General features: G+C 41.8%; 2 protein-coding genes across 2 annotated transcripts in view; one reads left to right on the top strand and one right to left on the bottom strand.

The window, feature by feature from the left end:
- HVCN1 (hydrogen voltage gated channel 1) overlaps nucleotides 1-6,010 on the top strand; it is a 36,467-nt gene extending 30,457 nt beyond the window's left edge. Inside the window, exons 7-8 of the mRNA XM_018558309.1 lie at nucleotides 982-1,104; nucleotides 6,000-6,010. Of these exons, the coding sequence (XP_018413811.1) occupies nucleotides 982-1,062 (81 nt within the window). The 3' untranslated portion in view covers nucleotides 1,063-1,104; nucleotides 6,000-6,010. The remainder of the gene's footprint in view (nucleotides 1-981; nucleotides 1,105-5,999) is intronic.
- TCTN1 (tectonic family member 1) overlaps nucleotides 1,347-15,350 on the bottom strand; it is a 51,283-nt gene continuing 37,279 nt past the window's right edge. Inside the window, exons 10-16 of the mRNA XM_018558304.1 lie at nucleotides 13,348-13,429; nucleotides 10,628-10,769; nucleotides 10,383-10,536; nucleotides 8,634-8,669; nucleotides 6,731-6,856; nucleotides 3,795-3,947; nucleotides 1,347-1,380 (exon numbers count right to left, since the gene is read on the bottom strand). Of these exons, the coding sequence (XP_018413806.1) occupies nucleotides 3,804-3,947; nucleotides 6,731-6,856; nucleotides 8,634-8,669; nucleotides 10,383-10,536; nucleotides 10,628-10,769; nucleotides 13,348-13,429 (684 nt within the window). The 3' untranslated portion in view covers nucleotides 1,347-1,380; nucleotides 3,795-3,803. The remainder of the gene's footprint in view (nucleotides 1,381-3,794; nucleotides 3,948-6,730; nucleotides 6,857-8,633; nucleotides 8,670-10,382; nucleotides 10,537-10,627; nucleotides 10,770-13,347; nucleotides 13,430-15,350) is intronic.

Below are 15,350 nucleotides of genomic sequence, written 5' to 3'. Positions count from 1 at the left end.
ATACTTCAAGAGCCATAAGGCAGATTTTTTAGCTTTTAAGTGACACTAAACTCAGAAGTTAAATACAATCTTAATAGAAAGGAGTAAATTAACATGAGATTATAGTCCATAACGAGAGCGAGCTTGGAGCGGTGATTACTTTACAACACACACAGCGACCATGGGGAACAAAAGCCACTCCTCCTCCTAGTTAGAGCCGACCTGTGACAAAGAAAGCCGTCACAGCTCAGCTCTATTGATTGGGAAGTGAGCAGAAACCTGCAGCCATATAGTTCTCTTTTAAAGGGACCCTAAACTTAGGAGTAAATGTTTTGCATAATGTAATCCTGGTTGAGTCTGGCCCAACTAATGTCACAGCCTAACATTTGGGAGTGAATACTGGCATATTAAGCTCTTCCTACATATATAAATCCCGGCAGTGTTTTATGCAAAAAGAAGCCATAAAGAGAAGGGAATTAAACTTGGTGTATAACACTATGAGTGGTAACTACTGTCAGATCAAGCTTAGGCAGTTGTGAGGGATATTCTGATTGACCTACTTAGATGGATGATGTAGGGTAATGTAGCACACATACAAGTCCAAAGTCCTTTTTTCCCCCCTCCCAAATACAATTGTAGCAACCAAATAGAATTTTACCTGTATGTCCAACATAGCTGTCCCAGTTTAATATGACAAAGTCAAGCAGACAGACTGGCTGTTATGCTATAGGAGCCTTCAGTGTTTGCACATGCACTGACGGGCTGTGCCGCAGGCTGCCAGGGTAAGCTGACTGGTTTTCTAGCTGGTGCCCTGACTAGCTGCTCTTGGCATTTGTATTATAGAAAGGGTGGGAGTCATATTCTTTCGATGACCAAATTACCATTATAAGCACTAGAATCTGATACTTTGAATCTGGGTGACCATACTAACACAATGTGGAACTTGGCCCACTTTTTATCCTTTCACGTTTTCATGATTACTTTACCCTTTTTACTCCACAGGAGCAAGAAATTGGACGGCTTCAGAAAATGTTACAGCAGAATAATATCTTTCCTGAGCCCTATGAGACCAACATACCCTGAAGAAAGCAAATCCTTTAAGAACATTTATTCTGAATGTTATCTGTAAAATGAACCATGTAAAATCCTGTTTGATTTTTATATTGTTTATTCTTCCATAATATAAATGTGCATTTTAAATAAATTCAATGATTTCTGATTTTGTACACACTTTTTAGAGATGAATATTGTTTATCTAAAATAAAGGCTTGATGGGCCGGCCACCAATCTGTCTGACATTTTCTTAGAAGTTGTACAAATGTTTACAGAGTCCTTTTTTTTGTTTCCTTGTATACAATGATAGAACAGTGGTGGACTTTGTTGTAGGTAGGAAGCGGTTACCTGAAAGCAAAAACAAACACAGGATTGAAGCTGCATTTGTAAAACACAAGACATAGACTGTAGCACTTTGTAGCTCTAAGTTATGATAAACAAGGGAGATTCTTGCTGGATTCACCGTATTTAGGTCGATGTGCAATTGCAGTCATAATATTTCTTTCTTTCCTTACAAGTGTGATGCAATGCGTTGCAACATGTTTTGCTGCATTTAAATACAGCATGTTCCATTTTCTGCCAACAAACACCAACTGGGGTCAACTTGGTCTATTCATTGAACAATGTATATGATGGTGAATTGGCTCCTCACTTGTATTGAAAAACTAAAATATACACGATCAATGCAAAACTATAATCAATAGACTTCTTTTTTGACAGGAAGGGTTAAAACCACTGTAAATTTGTTTGGTTTTTTTTCCCCCCTGTGGTGACTGGTTTTATTGGGGAAATATCACTTTATTTCCTCTCCCAGAGATGAAACAGGAAGTTGGAGGGAAATCCCCAGTCATATAGAGGGGTCCTGCACCCCAGATATTTAGAGCACACGCTGGCTTTCTGCATAGTCAAGTTTCTTTATTTCCTCTCTAAACATTTCATTCTAACCTTCACATCAGGAACTGTTCACTCTGTAGGCAACATGCAAACATGGGTTCTAGTTACAAATGCCTCCTTCTTCTAGGGTACAATGTAATTACATCTGCTGCTGCGTTTATTGTGATTTAGTTAGAGTGACACTCCAGTTCTTTACATTTTAGGTAAGGCTGGGGAGAATTTGTTCATGTTTTATTGCGGTCTGTGTGTCCCTATTGGGACAGGATCCCTTCAACCAGAGGATAGCTTACAAAAAAGGCTTTAACACTCCACTCTATCTAAAACATTGTTTGAGCTGGAATTCCACCTTGACGGTGATCTGCAAAAAGACTTCTGGTGACCATGGATGCTCTCTGGATTCATTTCTGAGCATCGGACAACAAGTGCGCCGACCTGCTGCAGCAGTCAGTTTTATGCTCTATAGCTACTTAACGTTTAGCACATCAGTTAACATTCATTACCTAAATCACGTCTTGACATGATACCTGATAAGAGGCATAAGGGCCCATTCAATCTTGGCAATCTGGTGCAATGCGTTAAACATTTTCTGTGTGTTGCATTTAAAGTAGCCCATTCAAATAAATAGGCTGGGAAAGCACCAAAAACAGACAAGAACCATTTTTGGCAATGCAGTGCACCACACCACTTGGTAGTGGTACTGTACATTAATGTATATGGACTGGAGCTGTGTGGCCTTCGTGTGTTGTTCAAAATGAATGGCACCGCAACATGCTAACACATGTAATGAAGCCACCAAACTTTACACAATACAGTAAGGCAAGTACCATTCTCCTGGCAACCACCAAACCCAGACACGTCCATCGGATTGCCAGACAGAGAAGCGTGATCCGTCACTCCAGAGAACACGTCTCCACTTCTCTAGAGTCCAGTGGCGGGGTGCTTTACACCACTGCATCCCACGCTTTGCATTGCGCTTGGTGATGTAAGTCTTGGATGCAGCTGCTCGGCCATAGAAACCCATTCTGTCAGATTTGTATGTCTATATGTGTTGCTGTTGCAGATTTTTTCCCCCACTTACTGACTGAAGAAACCATTGTCAGCTGGACAGGAAGCTAAAGGTAAAGGTGGCCATGCATTGTACGATTTTCATTTGAAATTATTTACGATTTTGGAAATGGTTCTTTAGCCATACAAACCATACCAATTTTTGATGAATGACGGAAATCATTTCCTTTTGCGCATGTGCTGTGTTCTTGCGGAGACTTTTGACGGACAAAAATCCCACAGATTTATCGATTAGCATTCGGCCAGAGAAACATTTTCCAACCTGAGTGATGGAAACATTTTGAGCACAATATCAAAAACTAAAATTCGGTGATGTACCATCAACGGTTCGATTTCCATTTGAAAGACCGCTCGCGTACAATTTCCAAATGAAAATCGTACAATGTATGGTCACCATTACCTTACCCCTCTGTAGTGGAGCCCCCACGGAGCGGTAAAAAACCAGACAGAAAAAAAAAAAAAATATGTTTGGCTTGACATACACTTTAACAGCATATATTGTATTCTTTGGCAACATGATATGGAATCCTTCTTTGTTTTTAAAGTGTGACATAAAACACATTTTCCTAATTGAAGAAAAAATGTTTTCCTCATCACTCTGCACTACAGCATTATATTCGCTACAAAGTGACAGCTCCACCTCTACAAGCTTTTACATTTGGAAATAAACTCAAAAATGATCAGAGTAAATAGATTTCAGAGTATCTTGCAGCAGGCATGCTGTGCCGATTAGGAAGCCTACTGTCTAATCATTAATAGATCACAATATTAGTAAAAGCAGAAACAACCAACTAATGAGTTACCTGCTACGTTTATACAAATGGGTGGAAGAAATCAAAGGGCAACTTGGCATCCATAGTCGGCTGAGCTTTGTAACCAGGGCTGGCAGCCTGAGACACATCGAGAAAAGTCACAGCAGTAGAGATCTGCACCGTCCTGTCACCGCCCAAGTTATCCTGGAAACAAAGAACATTGTGTAGCTTGAACGTATTACAGCCGGTTCACTTAAGATGTTGGGAGATGAACATTTTCAAGAGGTTATTTTATCTAACAAATACATGAAGGCATGGTCACACACACTACAGTCTGACTAAACAAACTCTTTTGGACGTAGCAATAATTATAAGCACTAAAGGCTACTTGAAGGCCTACATAGCTAAACAATTGTACAATTATACTGATATTTATGTGGCTGGTTAAAGCTGAAATCTGGGCTCAATACAATTTCCAGTGCTTGCTTTCTGTTACCAGGGTGATAGGTCTCCTCACTGCCCCCTCTGCAGGTCTAGGGAAGGAGTGCCGATGTCATCAGGTAGGGAACAGGAGTGGGAGATTGTGGAGTGCAAGCAAACCCTTCCCACCAAGTACCCTACTCTGCAGCATACTCCCCATCAACCCAATGCCTGTTCCTGGCTCCAGCATTTTAGCTCATGTGATGACATCACAGGGGTGAAGAAGGAAAAGGGGAAAAAAAAGCTGGGAAAAGGTAGATAGAAAAGAAAGGAGAAAGAAAAAAGGGGACCTTCAGCAGGGGAAGAGAGGTAGAGCATGTAGTTTAGCTGCTACCCAAAGATGGACTTTAAAATAAGATTTTTGTACTTGGCATAAAATCCCTTTCTTTGAGTTCATGGAGGGACACAGGAAGGTCTTAAAGGGTTAATAAACCCTCGGCGGTTTGTGCATATATCTACTGCTAGCAAGCAGTAGAATGATACAAAACGATTAAAAAAAAAAAACAAATAGAAATTTTCAAAAGGGTTAATACTTACCTGTGTCTCCGCCACACGCTCCCATCCGAACATCTGAAGAGTCTTGGGCGGCCGCAAAGGATCTTGGGGCAGGCGCATGCGCAGTTCAGATGTTCGGCCAGGAGACGAGGAGAGACACAAGGTAAGTCTATGGAGCAGCGTGCACCTGCACAGACTTCGTGGGACATGAGCGAAGAGGAGGACAGAGGAGTCAGTACTGGATCAGAGACCCGCACCAGCGCTGGAGGGACAGCTAAAAACTACAGGAAAGAAGAAGATCGGATTAAGAAACATCATTTAAGGTAAGTCCTTACATTAGCATTGTAGGGGGGACTTTTGACTTTAATGTCACTTTAACCTTTGGGTTTTTCCATCACCTACAGGGAGGATTAGACCCTGCCAAAACAAAAATACTGTAGGCTAACCCAGGGTTTAACCCCTCCTACTACCACCACCATATCTCAGTTTTGTGGCAAAGCAATGTCAACAGCATGATCGTAAAACACATAGGGGTGGCATCTGTGTCACTCAGTGAGATCCAAGAAATCACTTTTTTTACGGTGATTACAAATATTATTTTCTCTCAACTGAGCAACTTTAGAATCTGTGGAGGGGGTGGGTAATGAAGCTCTAGTTTGTAAACCTAGAACACCACTTTCTACACACAGACACCGGCAATGCATGGAGCCCAAGTGGCCGCAAAAGTCAATGGATGTGCTCTGGAAAGTGGGGGTGCACCTTCATGCCGAGAAAAGAAGCATGAAGGTGTTCTGAAGCAAAAAGAGCTTTTCTTAGCATAGACAAATGGAGATGGTTTAGCAGTCGCTTCCTAAGGCTTCTGCTGAGAAAAGTGAGTGCTTTTGCTCCCAGTAGCATCTTTGATGATAGCATCCACAGTCAGTCTGATGAGATATAGTTCCTCCAAGGTGATGTGGCTGAAACGCTTCTTGCAAGGAAGTTCTGCAGTGCAGCATTTTAGCCACAGGGCTGAACACATATGCATGGACAAGGCTAAAATGGGAAACAGACCATTCCATCTATATAGAGTATCACCATATAGATCTGCTCCACAAGCTCAATGATCTGAGGATCAATGCAAGCAGCCGTAAGATCCCTTTTTTAAGAGATTTGGACCGAGCATACATTGTCTGGCAAAGTAAAATTATAGCCAAGATCGGATTTAAGGCAGAACCCACCAAATAGAACATAACTTTAGAAAGGGCCTTTTATTGGACGTTCGCAAACGCAGGAGCATCCTAGGTAGCCATCTTGTTAAAGGAGAATATGGGGAGAGTGAAATGTACTCATCCCCGTAGTTCGAGCCAACATGTGACACTGCAGCTGTCACAGGTCAGCCCTATTGATCGAGAACTGAGCAATCACAACCTCTTCCCTCTCTGTCACCCCAATGTTGACTGGATGAATGGAGATGGCTTAGCAGGTGCTTCCTTAGGCTTACCGACAGAAGTCTACAGGGAAAAGCTCTCCACGTAGATGGATCACAGAGCAGGGTGTAGCAGGTGGATACACGTGGGAGCCAGCACCATGAAAACACATTTAGAATTTCTTAGAATGGCAACTGATATGCTTTTAAACTCTAAAATACTACCCAATCCCAACAGAAATCTTTCTACCAAATGCCAGCACAGTATTAAAATCTTCTGGTGCTGCGAGTGCAGCAATTAGGGTTAAGCAACATTATCAGGATGGGATCTCAGTGAAGCTGCCCTGCACCTCCAACAATTCCTCTTAGAAGACATTGCCAGGCCTCAGTCACTGTATGAGTAAAGCATCAGTACTATGCCGATGCCATGCATGGGGGACAGCAGGATAAAGGGTTTCTGTTGACTGAAGATACTGGTTTATTTTTGCTGTCAAGACTACAGATTGCATCACAAATGAGATATTATCACAGATTATAGCCCTGTACCAAATCTTTGTGAATATCCCACCTAGAAATTTGTAGGTAAAATTAAACGTTAAACACTTACGGGGATAAATGCGTAAGAGATCTTTTCGGTCACTTTCACAATCTGTGCTTGAGGATTTACTAAGGAACCAAATTTTGTCCACTGGACTTCCAATTCCAAGGAAACTGGGATTTTACACATACTCGCCTTAGAGAACAAAAAAGGAGGAAGCAATCAAAAAAAAAAGAGTGAAAACTGGCTATGAAAATGAAACATACATAACAAAGTATTCCATCTGAGGCCCCATTCACACCAGGGTGGAAGCTTTTCAGCACGGTTTCCGTGCAATTTTTGAAAGGGAGTTTTTAATCTTTTAATTTTTCAGCTCTGAAACGCAAGGAAAAATGCCCGAAAACGCGCTGAAAATCTATATGGAAAACGCACTGACCAGCACGACAAAAGTAGCTCAGGGAGCATTTTGGGCAGCAGGCGGTTTGGATCATGCGGAGCCGCGCGCTTGCATGAACAGTCCCCATAGGAATGTATGGGATTGTTCATGTAGACGGTTCAGTGCGGACCGAACCGCCCTGGTGTGAACGGGGCCTGAGATCGGTTTCATCAGCTTTGGAGCTTTTTGTCTTTTCACAAACAAACTTCAGTCAAGCAGAACTTTTGTAAGCAGAGAGTTCCTGTCCCAAGAAAGAATATCAGTAAAACACAAACATTGTGCACATACTTACAGGACTGATATTTAGCAATTTCATTTCATATAAGAAACTACTTATTACCGTGAGCAACCAGTTTGTAGAACTCCCAAATTTCCAAACATGGAACACTGCATGAGTTCAATGCTTGTGTTGTCTAAATCTAGGAGATGATGAACTCTTTACCTTATTCCTCGCTCCAGCGGGTTTTTAGCATGCTATACAACTGGTGTGCAGGAGCCTCTTACCTTCACTGCTGGATTGGTTTTGGGCTCTCTGATGCCATCGCGTACAATGCAGGACCAGCAGTCCTTGCATGGATGCCTGATAGCAATAAAGTTTCCCCCCCAAAAATGTAAAGTTACAAATAAAAAAGAATTACATTTTTTTTAAAGTCCCCCCCATACATACACGCATGCAAAAAGGCATCGGGGGCGCATACGTGTGAAAACGACGATTTCGCCCATTACGCCGCACATGTTACATATCGCCGCGAACGTCGGAATGAGAGCAATAATTGTAGGGCTATCAATCACTGATAACACTAAACTGATGAGCGGTAAAAGCTTTTAAAGCGTCACCTATGGTCAATTTTGGGCATGGTAATTTTTGCGATTTTGCGGGTGCACGCAATTTTAAAGCTTGACATGTTTGGTGTCTATTTACCCGACGTGACCCCGTCTTTTTATATTTTACCAAAAATATGGGTGATAAATGGGTGTGGTTACTGGGAGAGCCACTAAAGGGTGAGGCCACTGAGGGGTGTGGTCACTGAGGGGCGCTGTAAAGCTTTCTCGCACAGGGCGCCTAAAAGGCATAAGGCCGGCCCTGCAAGGGCCCCTCCACATCCCTGTAGTGCTTGAGAGGGGAGAAGAGCACAGGCTGCCAGAAGAGTGAGAAATAAGGCAAGCAATTCACTTTATTCATCATCCCCTAGACAAAATTAGCATTTAATCCACAGAGGACCAGTGCAGCCCGCTGCACTGGTATATTTCACACCAGCTAGGAGTTCAGCTTTAAGACATGTGGTATACATGGAATACAAATGGTTATTTGGATTACATTAATCTTGGTAATTCAGGGACTACCTGCCTACTTCTTAAAGTGGACCTTTATCCCCTTTCACTAAAAATCACATCAGTATGAAGCTCTGCATGCGGACAAAAAAAAAAAACATCTTACATTCATTAGTTAAACAAACATGTTTATCATTTCACTTCCTGGTCCACTTTGGCACAAATGATGTAATGTGCCCAAGTGTTGCATCCTGGGAAGGTTACATCAGCAGAGCATTTCTGGGAAATCTCAGCTGTAATCTATTAAGATCTCAGGGAAAGGCATTTTCCTCCCCTGAGATGATGTTTGTGGGCACATGTCCTAGTCACATGTGGCAGAGTTCCAAGAAGTAAAGGGAGAGGTAGCAATCTGCCCTTAGTAAAAATGGCCACTGCCAGAAGACTGGGGAAGAAAAGAGAAATAAGGTATGCAAAGAATACAAAGCCGGCAATTACTGTATCTAGAAGTATGTGTTTGTAGATTGTCATTACTAGACATGTCTAAAAGCTGCCTTTGTTGTTATTTTAAAGATAAAGGTCCACTTGTAAAGGGTAAAGGTCCACTTGTATGTAAAAGCAAAAAAAAAAATCCACTCTAATTACTGTAAAATGTTTTTTGTATCTTTACTTCGCCTGCCAGACTTCTACTTGTTCCACGGCTTTCTGTCAATCTACAGGTTTACACTAAGGAGTGTGTCCAGACATGCACCGCTCAGATTGCAAAGGCAATAATAGCAGGCTGCTATGCAAAAGGAAGGTGAACCTTCAATTCTCTAGACAGATTGCGTCATCACGGGCTGACCCGGCCATAGCCCTGCCCTCCCTACAATGAGTGACAGCAGCTGAACCATGAAGACGGCTTCTTCTTAAGGTGCCCATACACTGCACGATTATCGTACGATAATCGTATGCGATCGGGTTTTCGTACGATAATCGAGCAGTGTGAACGGAGACGTGCGACCGTTTCTACTGTACGGTCGCACGTCTTCTGTCGAACCAGCATGTTCGAAAACCAGCCGGGAATCGTACGATTCTCGGCTGGTTAGAACGGTGCTCGGAAGATAAATGCTGAACGGGCCGGTGTGCGCACGCGCACACTGCCTGTTCAGCATTGCGGTCATCGGAAGCCCGCCCCTCAGGAGGGCGGGCTTGCGATGATCGAGAGTGCGATCTGCCTGTCCAAGATAGGCAGATCGTACGTTTTTTTAATCCCTTTACAACCATCGCAAGACTAAAGTCTTGCGATGGTTGTAGAGTGTATGGCCACCTTTAGACCGATCCTTCCAGCCTGTCTCCCCCTCTGCTGCAGCAGTCTAAGGTCCTGCAAATCAGTGTTCTACACTGTGTATGGATGTGTGGATGCTGTGGAACATTCCAATGCTACAGTGGTAGGAGGAGACGGGCTGCAGAGACCGGAAAAGCTGGCTCAGTGGTTTGTATAACTTTATTTTTTTATTGGCACTTAAGACAAAAGCAAGCAGTTAAGCCCCACTGCAAGGGTTAATAACAGAACACCCTACCCCCACCCCCCACATACAGCCTCCAACGCCCAACTCCCCCCTCTGCTCTTCTACATAACCTGCTGGGGGTGACATTCTGTATTTCTTGGAAATACCTTGGAACAACACTAACTGATTACAGTCAGCAGAGGATAACAGTACAGGTGGTTATCAACTCAAAGTTATTGGCATGATGAACAGGTAGTTTTCTGCACCCTTCAAAACAGTTATAACAAGATGCTTCTATTGGTATATTTTACAGAAGGGAGCACATAAGAAGCTCATTGTTAGGGTTTATATACACTTTGAAGGAACATGCTCATTCTAACACACAGTAAGGAATATGACAATGAATTGGTTTAGATGGTAGAAAAAAAAAAAAAGAAGACGACCATAGACACAAGGAAAACTATGTTTGCATTCTATTAACAGACAGAGAGAATACCTGGGCACTGGTTTGCTCTCCAGGGCTGACCGAATTTATCGCCACCCAATCTAGAACCTTCTCCGGCTGGGAATTCCCAAACTGGGCCACATACTCTGGAAACTGCTCTCCTTTGAGTGCATTCAAAATGGTAACTCCTGCAAGCTGGCAAAATGCAGCTATGGTATAATTGAAACTATTCAAACTGTAAAATACACAAAAGGGAAAAAAAGATACAAGTTGAATAAAAGCAGAAACAGCGATATTGGTTAATACAAAGAAATGAATCTATTTACCGCAGTTTGCAGCCAGACATCATGTTGTACCCAAATAACACAGCAGCCCTTTTCCCTTGTTCTGTTAGACAGCTCTGGTCTACTGAGCTCTGGAGCAGAGTTAGTTGCCCAAATCTGTTGGTACTTTGAACAATGCCAGATTTAAAGAGGTCCATTAAGGAGAAATAAAGTGAACGGTGAGAAGTAAAGGCATCTAAATCTGAACAATCACATAATTTACCCAGAGCATAAAAAATCCATTATAAGTATATTCTCTGAATGCATAGAGCATATACACACAATAAACAGGGCTGGTCACAAGGTATTCACCATATGAAGTGATGTGCTGTCGTTCTTGGGAGGGGGGTGTTCTGGCAGGGAAAGGTCACATGGAAGCGTGCAGTTGCTGCGCCAAGTTGTCGTTTGGGGGGGAATGCTGGACCATGTTGTCAGTGGATCTGTCCAGTGTCAGGGACGCTGTGGCCGTCCCTCTGCTGCCCCCTCCCACCACCCAGCCACCCTCCAATGAGATGCCACCTGAGACTGCCTCATTATAGGAATGGCTCTAACAACAAATTATTTATTTTATTCTTAATTTATATAGTGCAAAATATATTCTGCAGGGATTTACAGAATACACACAACCAGTCACCTCCGTTCCCGCAATGTTAAGAAATTCATAACCCAATATTTCTACCACAGTAATACCACCAAGGTCTGGATTGTGTAAGGAGTGTCATAGATACTCATTAGAAATCTGTCTCCCATCCATGCAACAAATGGCACAACCTGTGACAGATTCATGTAACTATTGGTAAGGTGTATATGAATCTGTTGCAGAATTGTCTCAGACAGAATACTTACACCTGCGGCACAATTTACTCTAACATAGAGGTCTTTTCCTCCATTTTTCTTATCATCAATGATATGGCGGTATTTCTTGATGAAATTTGTCAAAGCTATAGCACCAGAATGTAAAAGTGTCATACATAAGGACTACCTGAAATGGGGCAGCACAGTGGTGTAGTGGTGTAGTGGTTAGCGCTTCCGCCTTGCAGCACTGGGAGGTCCCCTGTTCAAATAGCAGCCAGGTCACTATCTGCAAAGGAGTTAGCATGTTCTCCCTGTGCTTGTGTGGGTTTCCTCCCAGTCCAAAGACATGCTGGTAGGTTAATTGGCTCTGCATGTATGCACATGATTATAGGGACCTTAGATTGTAAGCTCCTTGAGGGCAGGGACTGATGTGAATGTGCACAATGAAAATTGCCGGCGCTATATAAAATACCTGTAATAATAAATACATTTGTTGAATACATCAGTCATAGCAAGAAAACTGTTGCACAGCTTTCATGAATTTGGCACAGGACTCTCTAATATGGCCATAACACCAGAAGCAGGACGCAAAATGCTTTATTGAAATCACCCCCAGTATCTTTAAATCAAATCCAAGAGCCTAGCTCTGCAAGGCCACAATACTAACCCATAAATTACTGCGCTGCCCAGGAATGTTTACATCCTGCCCAGCTGACTAATCATTGAGGAATCTGGTCATGTATGCAGACATAAGTGTAGGTTTAGATTGAAGGAATGAATAAAAGTTGTTTAGGCAGTCCAATGAGATGAGGAATCTGGAAAGAGACCTCTCTTGACACCATTAAAAGGCTTCTCATAGCTGGTACACAGATTGTGATATCAGCCTAGTAAACCTTGCCCTTTGTGAAACATTTCAGCCTTTTCCAGGCAAACCTCCCTCCTCGATTCATTTACGGTTAACGAATTCCAGAGCATGTACTTATTGTTTACTGAAGACACAAGGTGTGTGTGTGTATGTGTGTGTGTGTGTGTGTGTGTGTGTGTGTGTGTGTGTGTGAAGTTAGGACATTAAAAGGCATTTATGTGAAGGTGACGACAATCTCTAACTGTAGCTTACAAATATAATTCTAATTATCATTAATACTCCACAGACCACACACAAGCGAAATAAAAAAATCATGCCCCAGAAGGATTAAAGAAAGAAATCTCAAAAAGGAATACAAATAGAACACAAAATCTCTTTAGAAATTGTAAATATCCTTTGATATTTATTTGCTCAAAGCATATTTACAATTTGTATGTGATTGTGTTATATTTGTATCCCTTTTTTCCTTAGATTTATGGTAACACACCCTTTCATCAGAAATGTTGTGGGCTGTGAGCCAGTGGCCTCAGACTTTAGAATATAGTGTGTGGAATGTGCTTCGGAGACCCCCAGACCTGGTTCTGAATGGTCACCAGCGGTTATAAAGAAGTTCTAGGCAAACACAGAATTCAGTAATAAATATACAATGTGAAAAGCTTTTCTTGAATGCTAATTGCAGCCTTTTTTGGGAAAGAGTTGGGAAGAGTTAAATGATCTGCCTTATTTCACTCATAAAATGGAGGGAGTGATCCTTTTTCCACCTTGCAATACAGGTCTACAGAGCAATTCTAAGCAAGCAAAATGAATTATGAACTGTGCTAATTGAAGACAATGGCACCGCAGCCACGCAACCCCCCGGCCTGCATTGCGATCGCCTGCACCCAAATGTGTGGCACATTAGTGCCTGCATTCCGGTCCAGTGTGATCTGCAAAAAATGTGGCAAGCAAAATTTGTATGCGTTATGTAACAGTGTAAGTGCAATACAATACTATTCCATACAGTGCAGAGCAGTCACGGTATGCTTAAATATCCTAAGATTGTATAACATTTAAAAAGGATATTGTGGCAACCTAAAGCCAGCAATAAGAGGCATTCCGACTACGTAGCCCGGGTTCCCACTAAGAGTGACTGGTATTGCCCCTTCCTAAAATGGAACAGAAGGTTACAGCTGTGGTTAAATATACATTGGGAAAATGCTTCTATCAACAAAACACTGTTGAATGTAAACCATTAATATTTCTCATTCCTTTTAAATTCACAAAAAAGGTATTTACATGATAAGCACAATCTGTGCTGGCTGTGGTGAGCAATCAGCAACAGTAACTAGGACAGGTTAATGATTTCACACATGAAGCCTACTTAAACAACGATCCTTCCAATTAATCACTCTATCTTACATGAAATGACAAGCTGTGGATAAGTGTATCCTGTAACAACTACTTTATACAGCTCCCACACCAAGGTTCAGTTGTATGGTGTCCAAGACAGTAGCACAAGTTAACAAATAATGTCCAATAAGTATAATGAGCGGATGAAGGAGGCGAGTTCAATAAAGACTGCCACACAAATATTTCAGCTAAATATTCAGTTGAAGTATAAATATTTGAGCCGTCTTATCTGCCAAAGGATTTGTAATTCTCTCCAGCCACAGTTATGATTCATACACCTCTACCAGACAGGAGAGCCAGAAAGTTGACTACACTTTCTCCCTACGAGTTAAGGAATACAATGGGGTCACCTTCCCAACTGCAGTCTGCTGACTGGATAATGATGGAAAAGAACACACCAATAAGTCATCAACTCTGCTTTGTCCTCCTGTTAGCATGTTCCCTGTCAGCAAATGTACATGCCACATAGCTTAATTGGTTCATAGTGCTCCCCTAGTGCTTCTCACAGTCCGAATCCTGCTGTACAAGAGCCAACAGGAAATGGATATCCAGACAGACTAAGCTACTATTTATATTGAAGAGAATACACAAATGCATTGAATTGGAGTTTTTATATCTGCCTGGAGTTTAGCTTTAATGTAATCATATGCTTAGGTCATTTAGGGAGACCATAACCTTGTGGAAACTACAACGTAAGCAATCTGTGAAGTACACGGGAATTTCCTTCACGCGTGTATTCAAAACAGAGCCACAGGGGATTGAAAAGGAAGGTAACTTTATGCAGTCAAGGAGAGATAAGTTAAAATAAACCTGCATGGGTAAAACACAGATTCACTTAAGAATCTTAAAAGGTAAACACCTGTGCTTGTTAACCCTCTATGACGGCATAACACATATATGCAGCATCAGGAAAGTGGGGTTTTTTCCGTGGTGCAGCATGTATGCATCATGTTTTTGTGCTGGAAGCATGGTTGCTTTTGTGCCCCAGCACTGGTCTCAGACCAATGAACAGGAGCTGGGAGCACCGGGTCCTGTTCATGTCTGTAAAAAAAAAAAAAGAATGAAGAAAGATAAAATAGATCAGGGCTTGATCTATGTTAGTGTCTCTGAGACAGAATAAAAGCCAGTGTTACGGTCAGTTTTTTTAGGAAGATTAAAAAAAAAAAAAAAGTGCATTATTGTTTCTGGGTCCAACTACGGACACACACACGCACGTGGTGTCCCCGTGAATGTTGGGCGTGGGAGAATTTATTTCATTTTTTGGTGGTTAGTCATGGTGTGGGCAAAAAATATGTAGTAGCTACATTTAAAAAAAAAAAACTATTTTTACAATCTGTTTATTATTACTATTTCACGATCTTAGGCTGGTCTTTCTTTGAGAATAATAAAACTATAAACAATAATAAATAATCATGTACTTTCTAACACTTGCAAAACTTGGTTTTAAGCATTTGTGATTTGTTTCACCTTCCGTCATTAAAGGGGTAACAATACACGTGAATGCGATTTAAAAAAACTAAACCTTAATTGAACAGTAGGATATTGTTTTATAATAAGCAGCTGTGGAAATCATGACATTCAGGGCATGGTTACTCTAGTTCTGTTCATAATGCTTGAAGTGAAGATGAGAAGGGTGTCACCAGTCATCTGAAGAACATTCTCAGGTCAGGCTGCATG

This window comes from Nanorana parkeri, unplaced genomic scaffold, assembly GCF_000935625.1.
Source record: "Nanorana parkeri isolate BGI_ZX_2015 unplaced genomic scaffold, ASM93562v1 scaffold331, whole genome shotgun sequence".
In the NCBI taxonomy this organism is placed as follows: Eukaryota; Metazoa; Chordata; class Amphibia; order Anura; family Dicroglossidae; genus Nanorana; species Nanorana parkeri.
The sequence above is the reverse complement of the archived record's forward strand: the minus strand, read 5'-3'. Positions and strand labels throughout refer to the sequence as shown.